Source organism: Zootoca vivipara, chromosome 5 (genome assembly GCF_963506605.1).
Source record: "Zootoca vivipara chromosome 5, rZooViv1.1, whole genome shotgun sequence".
Lineage (NCBI taxonomy): Eukaryota > Metazoa > Chordata > Lepidosauria > Squamata > Lacertidae > Zootoca > Zootoca vivipara.
The window spans coordinates 63,261,236-63,284,829 of record NC_083280.1 but is presented as its reverse complement, the minus strand read 5'-3'; the positions used below and the strand labels follow the sequence as shown (position 1 = coordinate 63,284,829).

At 44.9% G+C, this 23,594-nt stretch overlaps 1 protein-coding gene across 4 annotated transcripts in view; it reads right to left on the bottom strand.

Annotated features, from left to right (window-relative positions):
* BLNK (B cell linker) overlaps window positions 1-23,594 on the bottom strand; it is a 98,234-nt gene that overhangs the window by 20,690 nt on the left and 53,950 nt on the right. For 3 of the 4 annotated variants that reach the window (XM_035137409.2, XM_035137408.2, XM_035137406.2), the window contains 6 exons: window positions 12,535-12,600; window positions 8,176-8,232; window positions 6,157-6,203; window positions 5,009-5,037; window positions 3,607-3,760; window positions 1,551-1,708 (listed from right to left, as the gene is read on the bottom strand). In XM_035137409.2, the coding sequence (XP_034993300.1) occupies window positions 1,551-1,708; window positions 3,607-3,760; window positions 5,009-5,037; window positions 6,157-6,203; window positions 8,176-8,232; window positions 12,535-12,600 (511 nt within the window). The remainder of the gene's footprint in view (window positions 1-1,550; window positions 1,709-3,606; window positions 3,761-5,008; window positions 5,038-6,156; window positions 6,204-8,175; window positions 8,233-12,534; window positions 12,601-23,594) is intronic. The other variant, XM_035137407.2, reaches the window with a different exon arrangement.

The following is a 23,594-nucleotide window of genomic DNA, read 5'->3' as shown; positions in this document are numbered from 1 at the left end:
ATTTTTTTGTTTTTCCCCGGTTTATTCTGGCGCGGCGGTCATTTTGGAACTGGGCGGAGCATGCTCAGAAGCGACTTTTGATGCTGCTCTGCCCAGTTCCAAAATGGCTGCAGTGCGACTTCTGGTGCGGTGGCCATTTTGGAACTGGGCAAAGCAGCATCAAAAGTCACTTCTGAGCATGCTCCGCCCAGTTCCAAAATGGCGGCAGCGCTACGTCCGGTCTGCTACTTCCGGCCCGGTCCCTTATTTCTCGGACAGCAACTTGGCAGGTATGATGACAAGTGATGTGAGCACCGGTGGAGCATTGGATTGAATGCTTCACTCAATAAATGAACGCACTGCCGTTCTGTTAAATGAGACCTTTCAAACTTCTTCACTTTGAGCATGTGAGGGTTTGTAAGACGTCAGATGGTAAAATCACTGATCCCAGTCCCAGGGATTTAAGATTAGTATGATGATGATGATGGTGATGATGATGGTAAATAGATTAATATTATTTCCTATTATTTTAAGAACAACAGCAAGTGAGAGATTCTAATATTTGTCTTCTGCCACTAGTTGTGTGCCTATTCCCTGTGCCTTGATTAGCTTGATCTCCATTCTGTTCCCTCCTGCTTTTATAAATAAACTGTATGTGAAGTGCCTTGCAAGTGCCAGGGTAACATTATTTACAGGAATAAGCATGCAGCTTCCTACAACTCTCCCTTCCACTTCTGAATCTTTTGTATGGAGAGAATGTGAAACGTGCTAAATTCATAAAATGGGCAAATGGTCCTAGACCAATCATTTTTAAATCATTACTGTCATCACCATGGGCGTAGGCAGGGGGCGTAGGCAGGGGGGCAGCCCCCCCTAGAAGCAGGGCCGCTGGCCAGCCTGCCCCGCTGCCCGCCCGGTGCCGTCTCCCTTCTCCCTGGCTGGCTGTGGAGCGGGCGGAGGGGAAGCCAGGCAACCGCTTCGCACGGCTCTGGGGCTTTCCCTCCACCTGCCCCGGCGATTGCAGAGGGGGAGGAGGGGATCGGAGCAGCCCGATTTCGGGCTGATCCTGGCTCCCCCTCGCCCCTGCCGATCGCGGAGGGGGAGGAGGGAGTCAGAGCAGCCCGATTTCGGGGTGATCCTGGCTCCCCCTCGCCCCTGCCGATCGCGGAGGGGGAGGAGGGAGTCAGAGCAGCCCGATTTCGGGCTGATCCTGGCTCCCCCTCGCCCCTGCCGATCGCGGAGGGGGAGGAGGGAGTCAGAGCAGCCCGATTTCGGGGTGATCCTGGCTCCCCCTCGCCCCTGCCGATCGCGGAGCGGGAGGAGGGAAAGCTAGCAAGGGAGAAGGGAGCTTTCCTTGCCCCGCTGTGGCCCCTCCCCCGCCCCTTGGCCCCATCCCTTGCCCCGCCCCTTGCCCCCCCTGATTTTCATCCTGGCTACACCCCTGGTCATCACTTTATTTTTTATTTTAAATTATGGCCTCCCTATCACCACGGTCAAGAGGATTCATTCGTAAGGTGGCCGTGCCTAGCTTTTGAATCTAATAACTATCCTGATTTAGCTGTCAGCGTTACCTCATCATCCTTAGGCTTGGGTGGTCGTATTGGCCTGAGAGCAGCAGGTGGCAAGGGCAAAGTGGCCAGTTTCTTTGGTTTAGATAAAGAGTTGCTTGGCAAAGTAGGCAGTGGTTTGGTGACGGGCCAAGGCTTCTGTGGACTAGGTCGCTTGTTGTCTGTAAACGAGAAAGAAAATCCAGTAAGAATCCTTAACTTTCAAAGGAGTGCCTCCATCCCCTTCCATTTTGATCTAGTCTACTTATAGACTGAGATCAGTTTCAGATGTGCGACTGATGTACTGTACAGGGAACAGGGCATGTAACTGACCTGAGGTGCATTAAACCATAGTTAAAAACAATGGTTTAATGTGAATGAACAGCATGCTGCTGAAACTATGGGCACGTCACTCCTCTCCCCAAAGAAACCACAAGCCTGCTTTAAATTGACACGCCAAGCCATGGCTTGTTTTCTAATAGCATGGCAGGAGTGGTTTCGCCAGTGTGTATGAGCACGCTGCTCATACACATTAAACTGTAGCTTATTTCTATTATGGTTTAGTGTATATTGTGCTCTCTGGTTCTCTGCATCTCTGTCTGATTTAAGAAGCACCAGACTGTACAAGAATATGTCTATTCCCCCCCCCCCCAGTTACACATCCAAAAACTACTTTGAATATGACATACTTATCACGACTGGATCAACAGTCAAAGTCACTTGTGCTTGAAACCCTCCCTAAGATCGCAGCCAAAAAACCCTTCTGGGGAATGACATAAAAGGCATTGTTTGACAACTGGGCGCTGTAAATACCTCCTACCCTCGACTCCCCGGAAGTCATAAAAATCATCCGGCTCCTGGAATTGATCACTTCTGAGAAAACAACACTACTGAGAGAACTGAGCGTTCTGAATATTTTTCATATCAGATAGCGTAAGCAATTAAAAATAAAATAAAACAAAGCTTTTTAGTTTTATAAAGGTAAAGGTAAAGGGACCCCTGACCATTAGGTCCAGTCGTGACCGACTCTGGGGTTGCGCGCTCATCTCGCATTATTGGCCGAGGGAGCCGGCGTATAGCTTCCAGGTCATGTGGCCAGCATGACAAAGCCGCTTCTGGCAAACCAGAGCAGCACACGGAAACGCCGTTTACCTTCCCGCTGTAGCGGTCCCTATTTATCTACTTGCATTTTGACGTGCTTTCGAACTGCTAGGTTGGCAGGAGCTGGGACCGAGCAACGGGAGCTCACCCCGTCACAGGGATTCGAACCGCCGACCTTCTGATCGGCAAGCCCTAGGCTCAGTGGTTTAACCACAGCGCCACCTGGGTCCCTTTTTAGTTTTATAACAAGCTATATATTTTTTCAACCCCTTCATTGTTTGGACAGGAACTTAATATTTGGGGAGTTGGAATAATATTGTGGACCTTTCTATGACTGGCATTTTAAAAGCAGATTGCAGATGTGTGGAGCCTGGTCTGGATTCCCTCTGCCCCCATTGGTCCAGATTGCCCTTGAAATTGACTTTTAAAAAGTCACTCGCATAGCTGCCAAGTTTTCCCTTTTCTCGCAAGGAAGCCTATTCAGCATAAGGGAAAATCCCTGTAAAAAAGGGATAACTTGGCAGCTATGCACTCGTGCTAATTTTGTGAATGGTGCCATGTGCAGCTCAGCTCTGAGTTCTGTTATAATTTAATTTTCCACCTCACAGAAAAGCACCAAATGAACTGTCCTAGACTTGTATGCGCCATTAAAAGGGTGGGGGAGCGGTATTGTAACCTCAGCCGACAATTAGAAACTACTACAACAAAGGGCTTGTGGCGTTTTAAAGGCCAACTTACTTACTGTGGCATGAGCTTTCATGGACTCAGGCCCACTTCGGCAGATACATAAAGGAAACAATTGTCAGGTGGGAGTTAGGAATGCAGAAAGATCATCCTACAGAGGCTCGGCCCTGATTAGGAGACCGGGGAAACAGGGTGCGACCACCATTTAAATCCCTTCTGCTTCCTTCAAATTCTACGCCATTCATTATGTTCTGGAATAGGAAAACAGGTGCATGGAATGAGGCATAAAGATTACCTGCATAGTCTCCTCCAGCACATGAGAAGGCTGCTGGAATCTTCTTTTCCTGCTCGCTTGGTGGGGGCTCATAGCTGTCATCCGGGTTTTCTTCGGTGGGAACCACGTACATCTCAGAATCAGAGTGGTCATCAGGATTCTCATAATCACTCTCCTAAAAAAAGAGAGGGGGCATTATTCATTTTCTTAGAACCCTGTAAGATGCAACTCTTAGAGAGAATACATGGGTTGGGTTGAGATATGCCACAGTATCGTTTATTTTTAACACTACCCCAAAATGTAAGCAGCTACCCCAAAGTCTTTTAATTCTGTGTTTACATGAACATGATTAGTCCCCTGTGATGTATAATGATTACCTGTAGATGTGAATGGGCTGCCAGAGACTAGTCACAACATGAGAACATTCCCCAGCGCTCAATAAACAACTTGGATGCAATATTTTTCGGGACATTCCACATCTTCAGCTGACAATCTAAACTTGTCCTGAGTTTACAAAGCAGCCTCCGATTATGGGGAAGAGCAGGGGCAAGGAAACTACAGGCCAAGGGCTACATACCTTCATAGGCCACCTTCTGAGAGCTGCATAGCAGTGGTGGGCAGGGGCAGTTGCAATAGTGGGATGAGCAAAGAATGTGACTTCTATCACATGCCTAAGTTACATTGCAGCTATGCAAAAGTCAGAGGCTTCTATTCACAAACATCTCCATTCTCCTTCCAGGCCAGAAACTTTACCACGGGTGAAGGACCCTTTCCAGCCAAGAAAGAAGGGTGTGTGTGGCTTGTGGGTGTTTTGCTTGAGGACAGTCCCAAGGGCCAAATGGAAAGACTTGGAGGTCCACATTTGGACCATGGGCCTGGGTGCAGAGGAACAGAGCCATGTGGGTGTGGGTTTCAGGGAAAACAAGACAAAAAAATAATTTGAATAGAGGACCAGTGACTTTTTTGCTGGTAGTACACTCAGTGGGTTTTTATGCCCTGTGGCGAATCCCTATGGTGGCCAGTGAGGTGGGGTGACAGTACTAAATAGCAGACCAAGGGTCCAGGGTCCCTTTGTCCTTACCAGCATTTGTCACACAGTGGTGCTGGAAGAGACGGGTGGTGAGACTACATAAGTCAGGAATAGGGAACCCGTGACCCTCCGGATGTTATTGGACTCCCAACTCCAGTTTGATCTAAGTGACAACTTCTTATTATCCAGACACAAGACCACTGCTGTGAACATTTTGGTAGTAATGCAGATACACACACACACCCCTCCAGCTCTTCAAGAGTGTGACTAGAAGACTGATAATATCATTTATATAAATGGAAGCAAAAATAGATGGTTTGGAGTCAAAAAATTCCACAACTCGGATTTATAGTTATTTAGGTGTAGTGGTGGAAGTGTGATGAATATACTTACAAATTCATCTGACCACTGTTCCTCTTCCTCTGTGTAAAAACAAATAAAATTAGTTTGCTAGCCTTTGAAGAGCATGCAGGTTAGCAAGATGTCAAATACTTCCTTCTTGTAAAACTCAGTCTACAAAATGCTCCTAACTGAGGTGTTCGTACACCTAGCTAATACTGTAACTTAGATTTATGGTAGTGAAATGAACTGGTACTTGAGGACACAATTCGATAACCATGTGCTACAATATACAGCATTTGCTTTTTATGGCAAAGGGGGAAAGCTGCTCCCCTTTGTTTATCTTCTTGGCCACTTCTCATAAACTGTCAGATGCCATGATATTTGCAGCTATCGTTTTTTGCAGCCGAAGCCTACAAGTCTGACCACCCATCCCCAATAGCTGTATGCTGGCCAGTCTGCAACACTGATTTCCTATGCTTTGCCTGCACACCACTTGTGCGAGACATTAATACAATCTTCTTACAGGAACGAGGCACATGCAGGCATCCCTCTTCTTGAAGAAAGTCAGCATCTCTGTTTAAATGAGAACCAAGAAGGAGAGGAAACACCTTGCAAAACGTTACCCAGGAAATCTGAGGCCAAGGCACTGTGTATAATGGGCATCCAAAATTGCTCTTTCTTAAATCACAGCCTCCGATGCCTAAATGTAGTACAGTACTACTTTTCTCCTGGGGCTTCCTAAATACCATTCTGAAAGCTAGCAAAGGGTTATGTTTCATCAGGTACTTCTTATGGTTTGATCTTTTAGCTGAGGCAGCTTTTCTGCGGCCTGCTTTTTCACATCTAATAGCCGAGAGAATGATTCAAATTTCTTCATAGGGATGCAGTGTTCACGTTAGGTACATGACACTATGCAATGAAGTCATTGATTAAGTGCCCATTTAACCATTGCCCTAGCCATGTCGGAACCACTTCTGTGAGTGGTTTTCATGTACGGTAGCTGAGATAACTTTTAATTAACCCAACCATCTGGGTAGAGGCCAACTGCATGGGCCCCCACCAAGGAATTGGCACCCCCAAGGGCAAGATACACGTGACTTGCCCCTCACCTTCCTTTATAAGCCCCAAACTCCCTAAACTGGGGTTGGTACCAACCACAAGACTTAACTAACAGTTAATAAACAGTTTCATGTTCATACCTCCATAATCTACTGGTGGCACACTTGGTGGTGGCTTATTTGTTAGCCTGTGTAAAATACAAAAGTATTATATTACACTTCCAAACCATTAAATAATAGTTGCACAGCAACAAAGCACTTGGCGAAAATGAACTATAACAGAAAGCTAGTGCCAAAAGACCACGACAAAGACACGTAGCAAGAGGCACATGAAGATGCAAACAAATCTATGGTTGTGATACTTCTGGGAAAAGAATGCATGTAATGAACATGGATATTTCTGCAGGAAAAGACAACGGACAGACAATTAAGGATGTAAGAAGTGCAGGTTGTTAGTTATAAAACTATCCAGTACAACATTTAGAATGCTAAATAGTGAAATGTCCCTTTAAGCTGCAAATTCTAGGTTTGAATGCATCATCCAGTATTTCTTGTCTATTCTGAATCAGAATCTGATTCTGCATCTCAATATTGGTTTCTAGCTTATTTGTTTGGAAACAAGTTCCTTTCTTCTTTGCTAATCAAATTTTCAATTTGCTTTCCACAGGGCCTAAGGACCAGATCTGATCCTGACCAGCTTAAGAGGAGCTCCTGATCAATGCAAATCTCTAAGCAGAGCTGGCTTCTCAGATCATGGTGATTCTTAAGCTGTTTTAGCTGGAATGGTCCTAGTTAGGTGGATGGGAGTTTTCCAAGACATGTCCAGTCTGATTTTGAATTTGCAGCATCCGAAAGATACAATGTAAGCCAGGCATGGGGGAAACCTGTAGCCTCCCATATGTTGTTAGACTACAATTCCCATCATTCCTGATTATTAGCCATGCTGTCTGGGGCTGGTGCAAGTTGGTGTCCAACAACAATTTCGAGGGCCACATGTCCCCCAGCACTGTTTAAAAGCCATGCATCTTTTAGCAAGTGTTTAAAAGTTGTTTACAATTATTGCTGTGTCTACTTATTCATCCCTATACTGTTTAGAATTTTAATGTTATCAGTGCACATTTAAATACAAACTGAAATGAATGTCTCCCTCGTCCCTACTTCTGAGTGGGCATGTAGAGGATAGCATTGTTAATCATTCAAAATCAGACAGATTTTGTGGCTCAATTGTGGCTGATTCTCAGCCTCATGCCCTAGCCCAGATTGTTCAGAGGAGCTTCCTAACCCTCCAATGAGGCTTTTTTTTGTTGTTCTTGTGACAGCAGTAGTGAGTAGAATTTAGGAAACATTTCTTCCTGTGAGCTTCCTTAAGGCAAGTTATCTTAGAATCCAAGCCAATGAAGTTAACCATAGCTGGCATGCTTTAAAAGGATGAGTTTATCTTTGATCACAGTATATGAGAGTGCAGTGAAATTTCTCTGTGTTTCAGGTTAGTAATAGGTGTCTTTTTCGAATATGGCTGGCCTGAAGTATGACACGGTTGTATGAATTATTTGTGGGGTTAACTAAACAAAATGCATTCCAACTTCTACAGGCCTGAGCTGTTAGCAGATTTCACAAAATACCTGTAGATGCCATAAATCATTTATAATAATAACAATTTATTACTTATACCCCGCCCATCTGGCTGGGTTCCCCCAGCCACTCTGGGAGGCTTCCAACAAGAGATTAAAAATAAATTAAAACATCAGTCATTAAAAACTTCCCTAAACAGGGCTGCCTTCATTTGATACAGTTGCAGGGCTACAAGGAGTTGCAGCCAGTTGGAATTTCCTGCAGCAGCTATCCCCATCAAACACATGCTTAAACATGCCTTTAAACACTATGTGTTACATTTTTAGCATGCATCACACAGGTAAGTGCTGGAAAAACAATCCATGAGATGGTCCTGTGGTGGAATGGATGTTCAAGTTTGCTCTGTCTATGTACTTTTAGGAAAAAAGAAAATTAAGAGGCTGATGGTCTAGGGACTCGATAGGAGAGAGAAGGCTCTGCTTCTACAAGTAAACCCTGGCAAAAAACACACAAAAACATTACACTGAAAGCGGGCAACAAGACTTCATGCTGAACAACCAAAACTTGCGCAATTCGCAATCGCCATACCGATCCCATGTATTTTTTCCAGTTTTGCAAATTATGGCCATTTGTTCATTTTGGAACCTAAATATCAAAAGAGAGAAGAAAAGACAAACGTTTCTCAAGCAGGTTAGGTCTGTCAGTGTGTGAAAGCTGTGACGCTCGTACTTGCAAATGGAGCGAATCCACAAATGCACACTACTGGTATTTCTGTAGCATCACCTAGTGAGTCTTTGACAGTATGAGTTCCGCATGTGGGAGGACGTATCTAGTTGCTTAGACCCAATAGCTGCTAAATTAATCACTCAGCTGCATTTTTATGTCTTGTGAGTTTTGGCTGTTCAGATTGGTGAACCTACTGCTAGAGAAAGTAAACAGAAAGCTCGTGTGTGTGTGTGTGTGTGTGTGTGTGTGTGTGTGTGTGTGTATTGCTTGAATATGTGTGCATCTGGTGAGCAGTCAATGGAATGGAACCATTTACAGGTCAAGTAACCTTGCTCAACTGGTTTGGGGATCACAGGCATTATAACATTTACAGGCTTGACCATAAAGCAGGGCTCTGGAACGTGTGGCCCTCCAGACGTCGTCAGACTCTCTGATCAGCCGCAAACAGCATGAACGATGCTCGGCGATTAGTCTTGCAACATCTGGGAGGATCATGCTCTCAACCCCTGCTATTAAGAACAGTATTGCTGATGGGCTAGGGGAAAAGAAACCGGTCAGGCCTGCTCTTGTATCTGTTAATAGCACCAAACAGCAAGCGATGCTGATATCTGCAGATCAAGCCACGAAGTGGGGTCCTGCAGAAAAAGTTTGCAACCCTCATAATAAAATTTCACAACAGGGAGGGGAAAACTCCCTACGTTTTTCTTTGCAACAAGTAGTACAACGAAGCCTCTGTCTGTAGGTGAGAGAACATGACTGATGTTCCATTATTATTATTACCATCATCATCACAAGGTTTAGAGACCTAGATATTCTGCCATAAACCCCCTAGTTCCCCATTTCAGTTCAGTTATACTTCAATTTATGGCCCTCCCTTTCAGTATTGCTTCCCTTTTCGTGTTATGCTTCAATTCATTTCCTTGACTGCACTGTCAGCATGCAAAATGTAGCTATTTTCACTGATATCATTTCCCTGTTGTGGGAGGGTCAAAAGATGGTGACCCGGTTCTTGTACTCCAAAGTAGCTTTGCTTTTACAGTAAAACTGCCCTTCCTTTTTTTAAGAAAATCAAAAAGGAAGTCATGTATTTGTCAAATGTGGTGTGCTTGGTCATGCATGCTCCTGTAAGCCAGTTTGCCCATGTGCAAGGTTACTCATGTGGTGTTTGGCAAATGCTTTCAAAACCAGGATTCTGCTAACAGAGAAACAGCCGAGCCCATCAGTACAACTTCAAGGACGTCTACACTTCTGCACAGAAAAGAAAGTTACACCAAGTGCGTTTTTTCTAATCACTTTAGCATTGTGATTTATTTAATGATGATCATTCTTATTCTGCTCTTTCTCTAAGGAGAGTCAGAGCAGAGCCAATTAGAGACAGCAAAACAGTATGAACACAGCAGGTACCAACAAAAAAACTCACAGCACTCAAAATATCAGAAGTCTGATTAAATACAGCCATACGGATCTCCTAGAGGGGATCTGTTTTTAGCAGACCCCTCAGAGAGCTGTAATTCCCAGCACTCTCAGCAAACTACAGTTCCCATGATTCTTTGGGTGTGTGATGGCTGTTAAAGTGGTATATGAGTGCTTTAAATGTAAGATGTGGATGTTGCAGCAGCTGTGAATGGGGAACTTAGTATACCTCCTTCTTGCCCTGCATGTGAGCAAAACTAGCTGTTTGTTCTTGGTAACAGATTGTGGGACTATTTTATTTTATTTTATTTTGCTCACAGCTATCTATTGATGCCATTAGAGCCCAGGAGAAGCAGAAGCATTTTCTGGGGTGGAAGGAAGGTAATAATTGCAAGAGTGATAAATGAGCTAATATAAAAGGAGTCTGGCTCCAAAGTGCCTTTCTGTAGGCATCTATATTTAGTCAAGTGTTTTAAGGATAAATACAGAGTTAAGCGCACACACATAGCAGTTGTGGTAGGGGCAAGTTCTCTCTCTCTCTCTCTCTCTCTCTCTCTCTCTCTCTCTCCCTCCCTCCCTCCCTCCCTCCCTCCCTCCCTCCCTAAAGAAAAAAAATTGCTGCAAGCTCTTTGAAGGAGGGAGAACAACCTTGTTGATTTGGTTTATCAGGTCTGTTGCAACAGAAGTTGTTGAGACATGTTGCTATCATGCCATTGTAATACAGAGATACCAGTTTAAATGCAGTTGTTGAAAGTGCTTGTCTAATAGGAGGACAATACATAGCAGCTGGGTCAAAAAGGGATGCCCTTATAAAACTTCAGCCCTGAACCCATTTACCTGGGAGCAAGCAGCACTGAAGTCAGTTGGACTTACTTCTGAGTAGACGTGGCTGGGATTGCATTGTTTGTAAGTTGGAGCACTTTGAAATGAATCCACTGTAGGTCATTTAGTGGAATTATTTGCAAGGTGGGCTGCATGCTACTTCTATTTCTCCTTCATCTCATAGAATTGTAGAGTTGGAAGCCCAATGCAAGAATCCAAGCGAAAACATTACTGAGAGATGGCCATCCAACCTCTGTTTAAAAACCTCCAGTGAAGGAGAGTTCATCACCTTCTGAGGTAATCTCTTGTAGAACACCTCTGGAGCAGCATGTGACGAGGAGATATGCTTCCTAACCATGAGCATTTCATGAGGCAGAGGAGCAGTAACAGTGCTCCTCCTGAGGTTGAGACCATTCATGATGTAACTTTCAGCCTGCTTTTGACATACACCTGAGTTTCTGCCTCGTCTTTTGCAGGCTCATTCAGACAAAGAGGCTGTAATTCTTAATCAGTTGCATTTGCAAGTAAACGTCAGTGAGGTAGACCATCTGAAGCTTATATACACCTAGGAACAGTGGTGAGTTGTCACTGAGAAACATCTGAAGAGAACTCTTCAGCTGACATTTGTGCAGATGGTATGTATACTGCAGGGGAGACCAAGGAGGCACATACGTCTGATGCTTGTACCAGTTGCCCATGTTACCAGGATCTTGTGTCAATTAACAAGGCCCTTAACTACTTGGGTGAAGGTTACCTTAAGGATGACCTTGGGGACATCTCTGTTAGGGATCTCCTATGGCTCAGGTCCATGGTTTGTATCCACCAGGAGCTGCTCATTCAGCATTGCGGAGAGGATACTGTGAAGCTCCCCTCCCCTGCCTGAGATGAGGCAGGCCCTCTTTCTGGTGGACTTCAGATGCTTGATGGAGGCCTTTCTATTTCAGCAGACATTTTAAGGAAGTCATTTACAGATCTTAGCTTATCTACCTTTGGTTTTGTTATAGCACTTTTATTATTTTGTTTTACGGCTTGTTGGGTAAACTGCTTTGTTGTGGCCCTCTATGCATAGCCTCCAACACAACACTGCCCAAATCCAAGACACCATCTTCAAGGTTCAAAATGGCGCATGTGTCATATGATGACTGCATTTTCCAGAGTAGTTTAACAACCAATCACAGGGAACTCTGGGAATTGTAGCTCTGCGAGGGGAATAAGGGGTCTCCTTACAACTCTCAGTACCCTTAACAGGCTACAGAGCCCACAACTCCTTGGAGACAGCCATGTTTAAAGTGTTATCATAGTGCTCTAAATCAGTGTTTCTCAACCTTTTTTGGGCCACGGCACACTTGTTCCATGAAAAAAATCACGAGGCACACCACCATTAAAAAAGTTAAAAAAGTTAACTCTGTGCCGCCCTATATTATAATTATGACTGTAAGAAACCCTTGCCAAATATTGCTTTCCGGCGGGTCAGTGCTGTGAATTGGCGGCCGCCAGGCTCGTTCGCACTGAGCTTTGGGAAAGAGGAGGAGAAATATTGCTTTCCGGTGGGTTAGTGTTGGTTATTGGCGGCCGCCAGGCACGTGACAATGCAAATCGCCCTTCTCGTCGCCGCACGTCGCAGCACACCAGCCAGCGTCTCGCGGCACACTAGTGTGCCGCGGAACAGCGGTTGAGAAACGCTGCTCTAAATGTATGGAGTGAACGCGGCCTCATATACATACTGTTATTAAGAAGACAATTTACAACTGTTTGTTATTAACAAAACTGAGCATTTCAAAATGCTCAGTTGGGCATCTGGGGCCCCCTTCACAAACCACGAAGCGTTCCATTTAATGCACACTTACTTGGGAGTAAGCCCCCTTGAACATGCTGCGACCTACTTCTGAGTAGGCATGCACAGGCTTCTGCTGAACATATATCAAAAATAGGCACTAAAATGAGGAAAACACTCAATCATGTAAATGGCGGGTGTACATAGCTTACTTTTTGAACTTGCTCATTATTCCGCTGTCATTTTTCTTGATATCATGTACTATCTTTTGAAGTTGCCTGTAGAAAATAAAGCATGGACATCTTTCATCATGGCTGCGTTATTAATAGAACAAGAAGGTGTATTACAACATATACAACTAGACATATCAAAAGCCCCATATTTGCTGTCATATGTTCCTCCCCCCCCACTTCTTTCTTTCACTCTTTTTCTTGGTGGAAGTGTTAATTCTTCTCAGAAGCTGTTGGTAAACCCAGCATCTGTTGAGAAAAACTCATCAAAGTGTTCTGTAGCGAGGCAATCTAAAATAAGCATACAAAGTGCTACAGTGAAATCTCATTGGTCTGATGACAATGATTCAATCAGTTTATTGAGCAACTTCGCAGAAAGTGAATCTATGGCATTCCTTTTTTGGGAATCTTTGGCAGTTTTTAGTTTACAAAAGGTTTCTTTCTTTCTTTTAAAGATTGCAAACTTTAAGAGATTTAGGTCATGAGGACAATTGTCTTCCCCACTGTTGCTTCTCAGCAAGTGGTCCTGGGGGTAGTATATAGTCATTATTTACGACCTGTCCAAATCCGCTTTCAAAACCATTTAAATTGGTGACCAGCACCAGATCTTGGGCTGGCAAATCCCATTGTTGATCTATCCACAGTATGAACAAGTACATCCTTTTGTCTGTCCTGAATCTTTCACTGTTCAGCTTCATTGGATAAACCAGATTCTAGTATTATCCGAGAGAAAGTGCACACACTTTCTCTATCTGGTCTCTCCTGGTACCATGTATAATTTTATTAACCCAAATCAGTTAATTAGTGGAAAGGAAGATTTCAACTAAAAGACCTTTGGAAGCATCGTGACACCTTTTCCAGAACCTGATCTGTCCTGCAAAAGAACATGCAATAATAATGAATCCCCTCCCATTTAATCATGCCTTTTTGAGCATCCTTGCAGAATTAGAGCATCCTTGCAGTATTAGGAATTAGAGGTGGGGAGCCTGTGGTCTGCCAAATATTGTTGGACTCCAACTTCCATTAGTCACACCCAGCATGGCCAGTGCTCAGGGTGGTGGAAGTTGCAATACAGGGGGCCACATATTCCCCATCTCTAAGCCAAACACTGAACCATTTGATCTGCAGATGTTAGCAAAGGTAAAGGTAAAGCACCCCTGGACAGTTAAGTCCAGTCAAAGGAGACTATGGGGTTGCGGCGCTCATCTCGCTTTCATGCTGAGGGAGCCGGTGTTTGTCCACAGACAGCTTTCTGGGTCATGTGGCCAGCATGACTAAACCACTTCTGGCACAACGGAACACCGTGACGGAAACCAGAGTGCATGGAAATGCAGTTTACCTCCCCACCGCAGTGGTACCTATTTATCTACTTGTACTGGTGTGCTTTCGAACTGCTAGTTTGGCAGAAGCTAAGACAGAGCAACGGGAGCTCACCCCGCGCCAGGGATTCAAACTGCCAACATTCTGATCGGCAAGTCCAAGAGACTCAGTGGTTTAGACCACAGCGCCACCTGCATCCCCAACTCTGCAGATGTTATCAAGTGCTAAAGCTTATACCCATGCCATGAGCAACTTTATTTTCTAATTCCTGTACAGCAAGTTGATGTTAAGTTGATGTCACCAGTTTACAATTTTAGCTCCTATGGTCTTGGAAAACAAGTTAACCCTAGTACTGCCCCTACATTGAGGGGTAGAAGAGACATATTTCACCTCTACCTCACTGTTGTGGAAAGGGAGTCAAAGAGCTTGTTCCCATTTGGTCAATACTATTTCAGTGGAGCTGGACTGTACTCAGGCAATGACAGTAATTACCACTCAGCTAGTCTTTGTTTTGGTAGGCATGGCTTTTAGTTTTGTATAAACAGGTGTGCAGGTGAAACAGAAATTAAAGAAAGAGAGAGGATTATAGTTTCTGAGCAATGAATGGAGCTCGCCAGCTCCAGACAAACTGTAAAAATCCACTGGAAGTTAGGAATGCCCCCACAGTCCTTTCCTGTATTTCAATGAGACAGGTAAAATAAATAGTAACTCTCTAATCAGGGTGTGTTCACGCAAAAGGAGGTATCACACTGGTTTCTCAGCATTATGTCCAACCTCAAAAAATAACTTAGGACAGAGAAATCTTGTTGTTGGTTCTAAACTTGTCAAAGTCAAATACAAATGCTATCAATCCAGTAAGGAAGGTAATGCCATTCAAATGTAGCACTGTTCAGTTGGTGACTTAATTCTGCTCCCCTTTCCCTCTCAACTGGAAGATGGCAAGCGTCTGAGCTGCCAGTACCAACCAGGTGATCCATGGATTAGACACACAAAGGAGTACACAGTCAATTACCACCTGCATTGATTTATGTATCTATGCCAAGGTCACTAGGCAGTAGGTATCCAACTAATGTGTTCTGTCAGGGCAAAGGATTTCCACTTGCCCAATCTGGTCAGCAACTGTGAGAACAGGATGCTAGACTAGATGAGCCATTGGCCTGACTCTGTTAACAGATTTAGGAGGTGTACAAGGGGAGGGCAAAGTTCTGTTGCAGAAGCAGAAATTCTTGAGTTGATGGAATGTGTCACTTAATGCTACTCTGTATATAATCCATGGCTCCCCCCCATAGTTATATATATATATATATATATATATATATATATATATATATATATATATATAAGGTCTAAGCGGAATTACCCATCCCACCCCAAATATTTTGCAGATATTTGCAAATATTAAGTCAATAATGGATATTGTAAATATATTTTTCTTACTATATTTATTTATTTATTTACTTATTACATATCTTTATCTATTGCTTAAAAGCAAAACAGTCTCTAAATGATTTACTAAAAACAATACATATATAAAAACAAACAATGAAACTGGTAAACCGCAGGACCAAATAAAACAACAAAAGCAAAAAGAGAGTAGCCGATTTGGAAAACATTTTAAGAGTCAAGGATCCCTTGGCCCTCTTCACCCTACTATTTGCCTGACTCACAATATACTAACTTCTAAATGTACATTTCTGTAGGATAGAAATCATGAGTTTTAGTACACAGGAAGGTGCCTTATACTAGAGCCAAGCTATTTTATCCATTTACCTTAGGACTGTCTACTGTGATTGGCAGCAGCTCTCCGGGGACTCAGCAGAGATCTCCCCAGTCATCTGTAACTTCATGCTTTTATGCTGAAAATGGCAGGGTTTGCCCCGGAACCTTCTGCATGCAAATCATGTGCTCTACCATCAGGGCCATCCCTAACATTGGAAAGTTAGGCAACTGCTTCAGATGGCAGATGCAGAACTGCCCTGCCCTCCTTAAGCTGTCCTCAGATGCAATGGAAGAAGCTGTTCCATTGTCAGTGTTGAATTAAGACTCAACTGTCAGCTGAGTATGTGGCTACTGTTTGTGGAAGGGGAAGGGTGACACCTTGCCCATTGCTTCAGGCCACAAAATGTCTTGGGTGGCCCTGCCTACCACTGAGCAATGGTCCCTGACCAGAAAACTCTCCTGCGTGGTCCCAATCTAGATAAAGCCACTTTTAAATCCTGCTGAAATAAACAGGGCAAAGGATTTGTGACTAAGTCCCCCTAGTTTTAAGGGACAAATTATGCAATGCTAGGCAGTAAGTCCAATGGAGTCAACTTATTTCTGAGTAAACATTCATGGCAATAGGCTGCCTAACTTTGGGCTACCACTTGTTTCAGTCTCATAAATCAGTCTGTTTTTACTTCTAAAGGTAAAGAGACCCCTGACCATTAGGTCCAGTCGTGACCGACTCTGGGGTTGCGCACTCATCTCGCATTATTGGCCGAGGGAGCCAGCGTATAGCTTCCAGGTCATGTGGCCAGCATGACAAAGCCACTTCTGGCAAACCAGAGCAGCACATGGAAACGCCGTTTACCTTCCCGCTGTAGCAGTTCCTATTTATCTACTTGCATTTTGACGTGCTTTCGAACTGCTAGGTTGGCAGGAGCTGGGACCAAGCAACGGGAGCTCACCCCGTCACAGGGATTCGAACCGCCGACCTTCTGATCAGCAAGCTCTAGGCTCAGTGGTTTAACCACAGTGCCACCTGGGTCCCCTGTTTTTACTTCTAGTGAGTGTTTTATTCCCGAAATCCTGAAAGGTTTGGCATTTTTAAGTGCAGTACTCAAAAACAAAATGGTGAGATCATGTTTCGGAGCAACATGCACAGCATATGCGCACTTGACAATGATCTTTCACTCTTAGCTACAAACAACGTGAATGTAGGATGAACTCCTTTCTGTGGAAAGAGCTAAAGGTTTTTTTTTTAGAGCCGCATGTGACAGCGGCCAGACCCCAGGAACAGTTTTGACTGGCCAGCTAAACCAGGTAAGGGTAGCTGATGGGTCTCAAGCCCTCAGCGAGCTATGGACTTCCTCTGCATGTGATAACAGGCTCCAGTGGATTGAGCGGACGAGACCAATAGTGGGTCCAATGGTCAAGAAGGAGGTTTCTGCGTGTGCTGTAGAGGGAAGTGAGGAGCAGATGGGGCTTATCAGCCTGGGAAGGTAGCCCTTCTAGAAGGAAAATCCTGATCCTGAAACTTGGGGAAGAAAAAAAAAAGGCTAAGAAATAAACCCTACATAGATCTGGAGTGGAGTCCCTAAGGCGGTTGGATGGTGTCTTGTGCATCACCTTCTACCAACTCCTGCAGCCAAGCTGGTGCCAAATGTATTGCTCTGCTTTGGACCACATCAGGGAGGCCAAGAGGGAGGAGGTCCTGTCGTCTGGGCAGCCCAGGCCCTCCTTATCTACTGCCCAAGCTTGCACCCTAGAGTGGTCACTTGGGTGTTGCTAATGCGGTGGTTTGACTTCACCCCTGGAAGCGCACTGCATTGTCTCCTGAGGCAGACAGATGCCAATAAATGCCGCGTACAAAAAAAGAAGGCCCAACATACGAAAGCCCAAGCATGGGAGGGAAGCAATCATACCCACGATGGACTCGCGATAACTGTGGTATCAGTGCATGGAGTTCAACCCATGGGTCAGATTTCCCCATCTGAGAAGTTTATACAGGAAAAGCAGGGACGTGAATGACAGCTATAATGATGTCCCACAAAATGTGAGATACACTTGCTTCCCCAGAGCCATGCACTTCCTTGCAACCTTTGGAACACCAGCTTTCAACACGGCTCTACTGGATTTTTATTGAAAATCTTGTCACATTTTACAGATTGCCCTTCCTTGCCTTCCTGCTGTGAGTTTGTGTGGTTATCTTCATCAAGTGCTTCCGCTTTTCCTTTTATTAAGCGTCACACTCCTTGAAGGTTCTTCTCTATTTAGAAAAGCCTGGTGGCCAATGACATGTGATTATAACGTCAGCCAGGCCACGAAACAAGCGTGCAGCTGAAATGACAGACATCATACAAAACAAACAGATGAATAGAAGCCGAACAGGTTTCTGTTTAGCTTCATAAAAAAGTAGAAGCAGGTGAATCCAATGTTAAAGACATCCCAGGGTCAATGTTTTGCTGAATGCACCTTTGGGTCCTGAGAAACTCAAGACAATTAACAGTGCAAACCTACCCAGGCCTACTCAGAAGTAAGCTCCATTGAGTGTCTGGGACTGCACTGCATTGCACAGCTCCTTACAAATTACAGGTATTGGGAGACTGCATGGGCTATTTGTTACTTTTAAAATGTTCTTCAATCACATACTTATCAGTGAGAGAACTCTTACCAAAACAAACTTTTTTTTGTTAAAAGTATGCCAGCTTTAATTAGGGGATGAATTGGTTACTGCTTCAGTTGCTTAGTTAATTTATTTCAATTAGTGGAGCTGATATTTAATAGCACACTTTATTTTTGTTGCTGCTTTTTTATCACTACACTTTTTTTTATCACAAAACCATTCCGACACAGATTTACTTTTTACAGTCTTGTGGATTAACAAGAGATCTGTTAATAGTAAATGTGGTTATGTGAAAAGATTAAGACAGAAAGAATCTCAATTTATATTTATGTTTAAGACACTCTATCTGGAAGGATTGAATTCAGAAATTGATCTTGGTTGTTTTATTTAACCTTGGTTATAGGTGATATGTCTCTAGGGCGAGCAAGGATTACCCACCTCCGTCACTGGTGTTGTGCAATGCTAGGTCTATAGGCAATAAAACCGCCACTATGAGAGACTTTTTCATCTCATTGGAGGTCGACCTGGCTTGCGTGACTGAGACCTGGGTGCGTGAGGGCGAAGTAGTTGCCCTGCATGAAATAACACCCCCGGGCTTCTCCGTCCTCCACCAGTCGCGGACTGTGGGTCGGGGGGGAGGGGTAGCGCTGTTAATCCGGGAGGATTGCTCTTTCAGGGCTCTGCCATCACCATCAATCACCGGCATTGAATGTGTTGGCCTAGTGTGGGGCACCAAGGGGGGCTTGGCTGTCTGGCTGGTGTACCGACCACCTAGCGCACCAGCAGCCACCCTGTCGGACCTGCTGGAGGTGGTGGCAGGCTGGGCCTTGGAGTTCCCTAACCTACTGGTTTTGGGGGACTTCAACGTCCATGCAGATGCCACCCCCTCCTCACGGGTTCCGGATCTGGTGTCTTCCATGGCGACACTAGGGCTCTCCCAGTTTGTTTTGGGTCCCACACATCAAGCAGGCCACACGCTGGATTTGATCTTTGGTGCGGGTATAGACGTGATCATGTCCCCAACTGTGGAAGTGCCATGGTCTGATCACTACGCTCTGAAAGCCAGGATTGACTTCCCGCCCCTCCCCTGCTTGGGTGGCGAGCCTATTTGGGCTCGCCCGCATAGGCTGATGGATCCTGATGGATTCCGTCAGGCCTTGCGGGACCCTGCTCCCCCTGGCGGCTCATTAGAAGAGCTGGTCGAGAACTGGAACAACCGGCTCTTGGCGGCCATCGATGAGATCGCACCTAAGCGCCCTCTGCGACCCCGCCGAAACCGGGCCCCTTGGTTTACCGAGGAGCTTCGGAAAATGAAGCGGGACCTTAGACGGCTAGAGCGAGTATGGCGGCGTGCTCACGACGGAGCCTCAAGAACATCTTACAGGAAACTTATGAAAGCCTATGAGATGGCGGTGAAAGCTGCAAAAAAGTCCTACTTCTCAGCTTCCATTGCATCCGCTAGCTCTCGCCCAGCACAACTTTTTAGAATAATCAGGTCTTTAACAACCCTAGAGGAACAGCCAAATTTAAATACGAATTTGACCCATAGCTGTGAGGCATTTGCGAGCTTTTTTGCGGAGAAAGTCTTGACACTCCGCCGTGACCTCCCTGCCAATTTGGATACAATAACGGAACTGGAGGCCCCTCGACTGTCTTCGAGTTCAGTATTGGACCAATTCGATCAGATACTCCCTGCCGATGTAGACAGATTCCTCCGGGCTGGAAGGCCCACCACTTGCTCCCTGGACCCGTGCCCGTCTTGGCTGATTAGAGCGTGTCCAGATGAGGTACGGGCCCCCCTGGGTGAGATCATCAACTTGTCCCTGGGCACAGGGACTTTCCCAGAGGAGTTGAAGGAGGCAGTGGTGCGTCCACTCTTAAAGAAAACATCTCTAGATCCTTTAGATCTATCCAATTATCGCCCGGTTTCGAATCTTCCGTACCTGGGTAAGATAATTGAGAGAGTGGTTGCCGAACAGCTTGGTAGGTTTCTGGATGAAACATCAGCTCTAGATCCATTTCAGTCCGGCTTTCGCCCTGGTCATGGGACCGAGACAGCTCTGGTAGCCTTAACAGATGATCTCCGTAGACAGCTGGATCGAGGTGGGTCGGGACTGCTGATTCTTTTAGACCTGTCAGCAGCCTTCGATATGGTCGATCATGACCTTTTAGACCACCGCCTTGCCGACGTGGGGATTCAGGGCACAGTCCAACAATGGCTGCGTTCCTTCATCTCAGGTCGGGGACAGAGAGTGGCGCTAGGGAGGGAGTTGTCGCCGCGGCACCCCTTGGTGTGTGGAGTCCCGCAAGGCGCAATCCTTTCCCCAATGCTTTTTAATATCTTTATGCGCCCCCTTGCCCAGATTGTCCGGAGTTTTGGGCTGGGTTGTCATCAATATGCTGATGACACCCAGATCTATCTGTTGATGGACGGCTGCCCTGCCTCAGCCCCGGACACACTCACCAGGTGCTTGGAAGCTGTGGCTGGATGGCTACGTGGGAGCCGACTGAAGTTAAATCCTTCGAAGACAGAGGTCCTCTGGCTAGGTCGGGGCGACATGGGGTTGGGGGGCCAACTCCCATCTTTTGCAGGGGCTCAATTGGTACCAGCGCCTTCTGTCAAGAGTTTGGGTGTAACCTTTGACGCCTCCCTTTCCATGGAGGCGCAGGTTGCATCCACAGCAAAGGTGGCATTTTTCCATCTCCGCCGCATCAAGCAGTTGGTCCCTTACCTCTCTCGCCCCGATCTGGCCACAGTGATCCATGCGACGATCACCTCCAGGCTTGACTATTGTAACTCGCTCTACGCAGGGTTGCCCTTAAAGCTGACCCAGAAACTCCAGCGGGTGCAGAATGCCGCGGCGAGGCTCCTTACAGGGTCCCGGCCGTGGGATCACATTCATCCAGTGCTTTACCAGCTGCACTGGCTCCCGGTGGAGTACAGGATCAGGTTTAAGGTGCTGGTTTTGACCTTTAAAGCCCTATGCGACTTGGGACCCTCGTACCTACGGGACCGCCTCTCCTGGTATGCCCCGCGGAGGACCTTAAGGTCCACAAACAATAATATTCTGGAGATCCCGAGTCATAAGATGGCTAGATTGGCCTCTACTAGAGCCAGGGCCTTTTCAGTACTGGCCCCAACCTGGTGGAACGCTCTTTCCCAGGAGACCAGGGCCCTGCGGGATTTGTCATCTTTCCGCAGGGCCTGCAAGACAGAGCTGTTCCGCCTGGCCTTTGGGTTAGACTCAGCCTGACCCCTGTGTTTTTCTCCCTCATGGCTTGGATTTATGGCCTACCTGAAATGAGGCTGCACTTTAAATTTTAATACTGTATTTTAATCTGTATTTTAACTAATTGTTTTTATGTTTTATTGTGGTTCTGTTGGTGTCAGCCACTTATGGCCTACTTGAAATGAGGCTGCACTTTAAATTTTAATACTGTATTTTAATCTGTATTTTAATTAATTGTTTTTATGTTTTATTGTGGTTCTGTTGGTGTCAGCCGCCCTGAGCCCGGTTTTTGACTGGGGAGGGCGGGGTATAAATAAAAATTTATTATTATTTATTATTATTATTATTAAATGTGATTTTCATCCATGATTAGAATGGAAGTCACCTGGTGATGAGTGTGGGTATATTAGTTTCTGAATTCCTGAGAACCAACAGCAGTGGTTACATAGACATATGACCACGGCTCCTTAGAAATTCTATTCTATTCTTTACTGAGGTATGCTATTATACTACATTATCTTGTTTTAATGGATTATGTATGTCTTTTATTATGCGTGTTAATCTTATGGATTACAGTGATGCCTCGCATTGGAATTTCTTTTTTTGCCCATAGGAACGCATTAATTAAATTGCAATGCATTCCTATGGGAAACCGTGATTCGCAAGACCAATTTTTCGCAAAACGAATTTGTCTTGCGAGTCACCATCAGATCGCGAGACGCATTCATCTTGCGAAAAATTCATCTTGCAGGGCATTCGTCTTGTGAGGTACCACTGTACTGTGATACATGTCCATGCAGGTCTTCGTCCATTATATTCTTTCATTTTATTTTACAGTTATATGCTGAGGAAGATTTATTCGAAACAGTGGTAATACCGATCACCTTGGCTTTATTTTTGTGGTTTCCAGTCATGTATATTGACGTGCATCAATAGGCATTAATAGACTTTTTAAAAAATAGTTCTGCCTGGCTTATATTTTTGCAGTTATTGCATATGATACCAGAAATATATAACATTGATTTGTCATTGGTCTTCGTGTTGCCTTTTTTGGTCTCAGCTTTTTTAAGACTGGCATTCTACTTCAACAAGAAATGAAAGTAATATTAACAACTCACTTGTCAGTCACACATCATTGGGGTGTCAAATGATTTGACAGGTGGTTGGCAGGCACTAGGGAACCTACTGCTCCTGAACAGACCAGGATTGACGTTCTGTCCTGCTTCTGCCGGGTTCAGGTGTACAAGAGAGCTTTATTGCAGGGAGCTCTATTGCACACTCTTAACTGGGCAGGACTGACCTCCCCTGTTCATCAGCTGATTGGTGGGTGACTCAGGACTCAGGCCCTCTTTCTAGAGGGTTTCACTTCCCTCCCTGATCAGGGTTATGTCACCTGATAGCCTTGTGGGTCAAGAGTTGCCTACTGGCCCAGGGCAAAAGTTCCCCACTCCTGCACTAAAGCCATTGTTTGGCCTTGATAACTTGTGAACCAAGTCATTGTTTCATCAGCATTTGTGTAAAGATGTGCTTCATATTGTTCCTCTATAACATTGTAACAGTGTTCCAGCGGTGTTACAATTATCCATTTTTTTAAGAGACAAAAGACAGAAAAAATGGTTTATGTTGTAGAAGAATGGTAAAATATGTACAATTTCCAAATATTTTGAAGCTGAGGGTGATGGGGAAATCCTCACTCTTCTCTTCTCCATAAAATAGAAGCAAATTGGCGTGGGAATAGAAATATATGCAGCACTTACTTTCTTGTCAGTTCTAAGCCTATTATACTACGCTTGGAACCTAAAATGCATTATGTATATCAGAGTACTGTTCATGGAATTGTACATGTTGGCTATATTTGTTAAATTCAGAAGCATAAACTCTATCAATTGCAACCCAGCCCACATTTAGAGTAAGCAGTGGGATTTTCTTCCAAGTAAACATGTATTTCTTCCAAGTAAACATGTATTGAATTACACTGTTAGTTTATTCAAATAATTACAAATAAACCCAGATGGAGCATCAAAACTGATACACCCTGAAGCATCAAAAATATCATGAGGGGGACATGAGGGAACAGTGCTGTAGTAGGGTAGGGATTGATATTGTTTTTAAAAACACACATTTGATTTAGGAAATAATGATCCAGAAACAGAAAAAATACCATC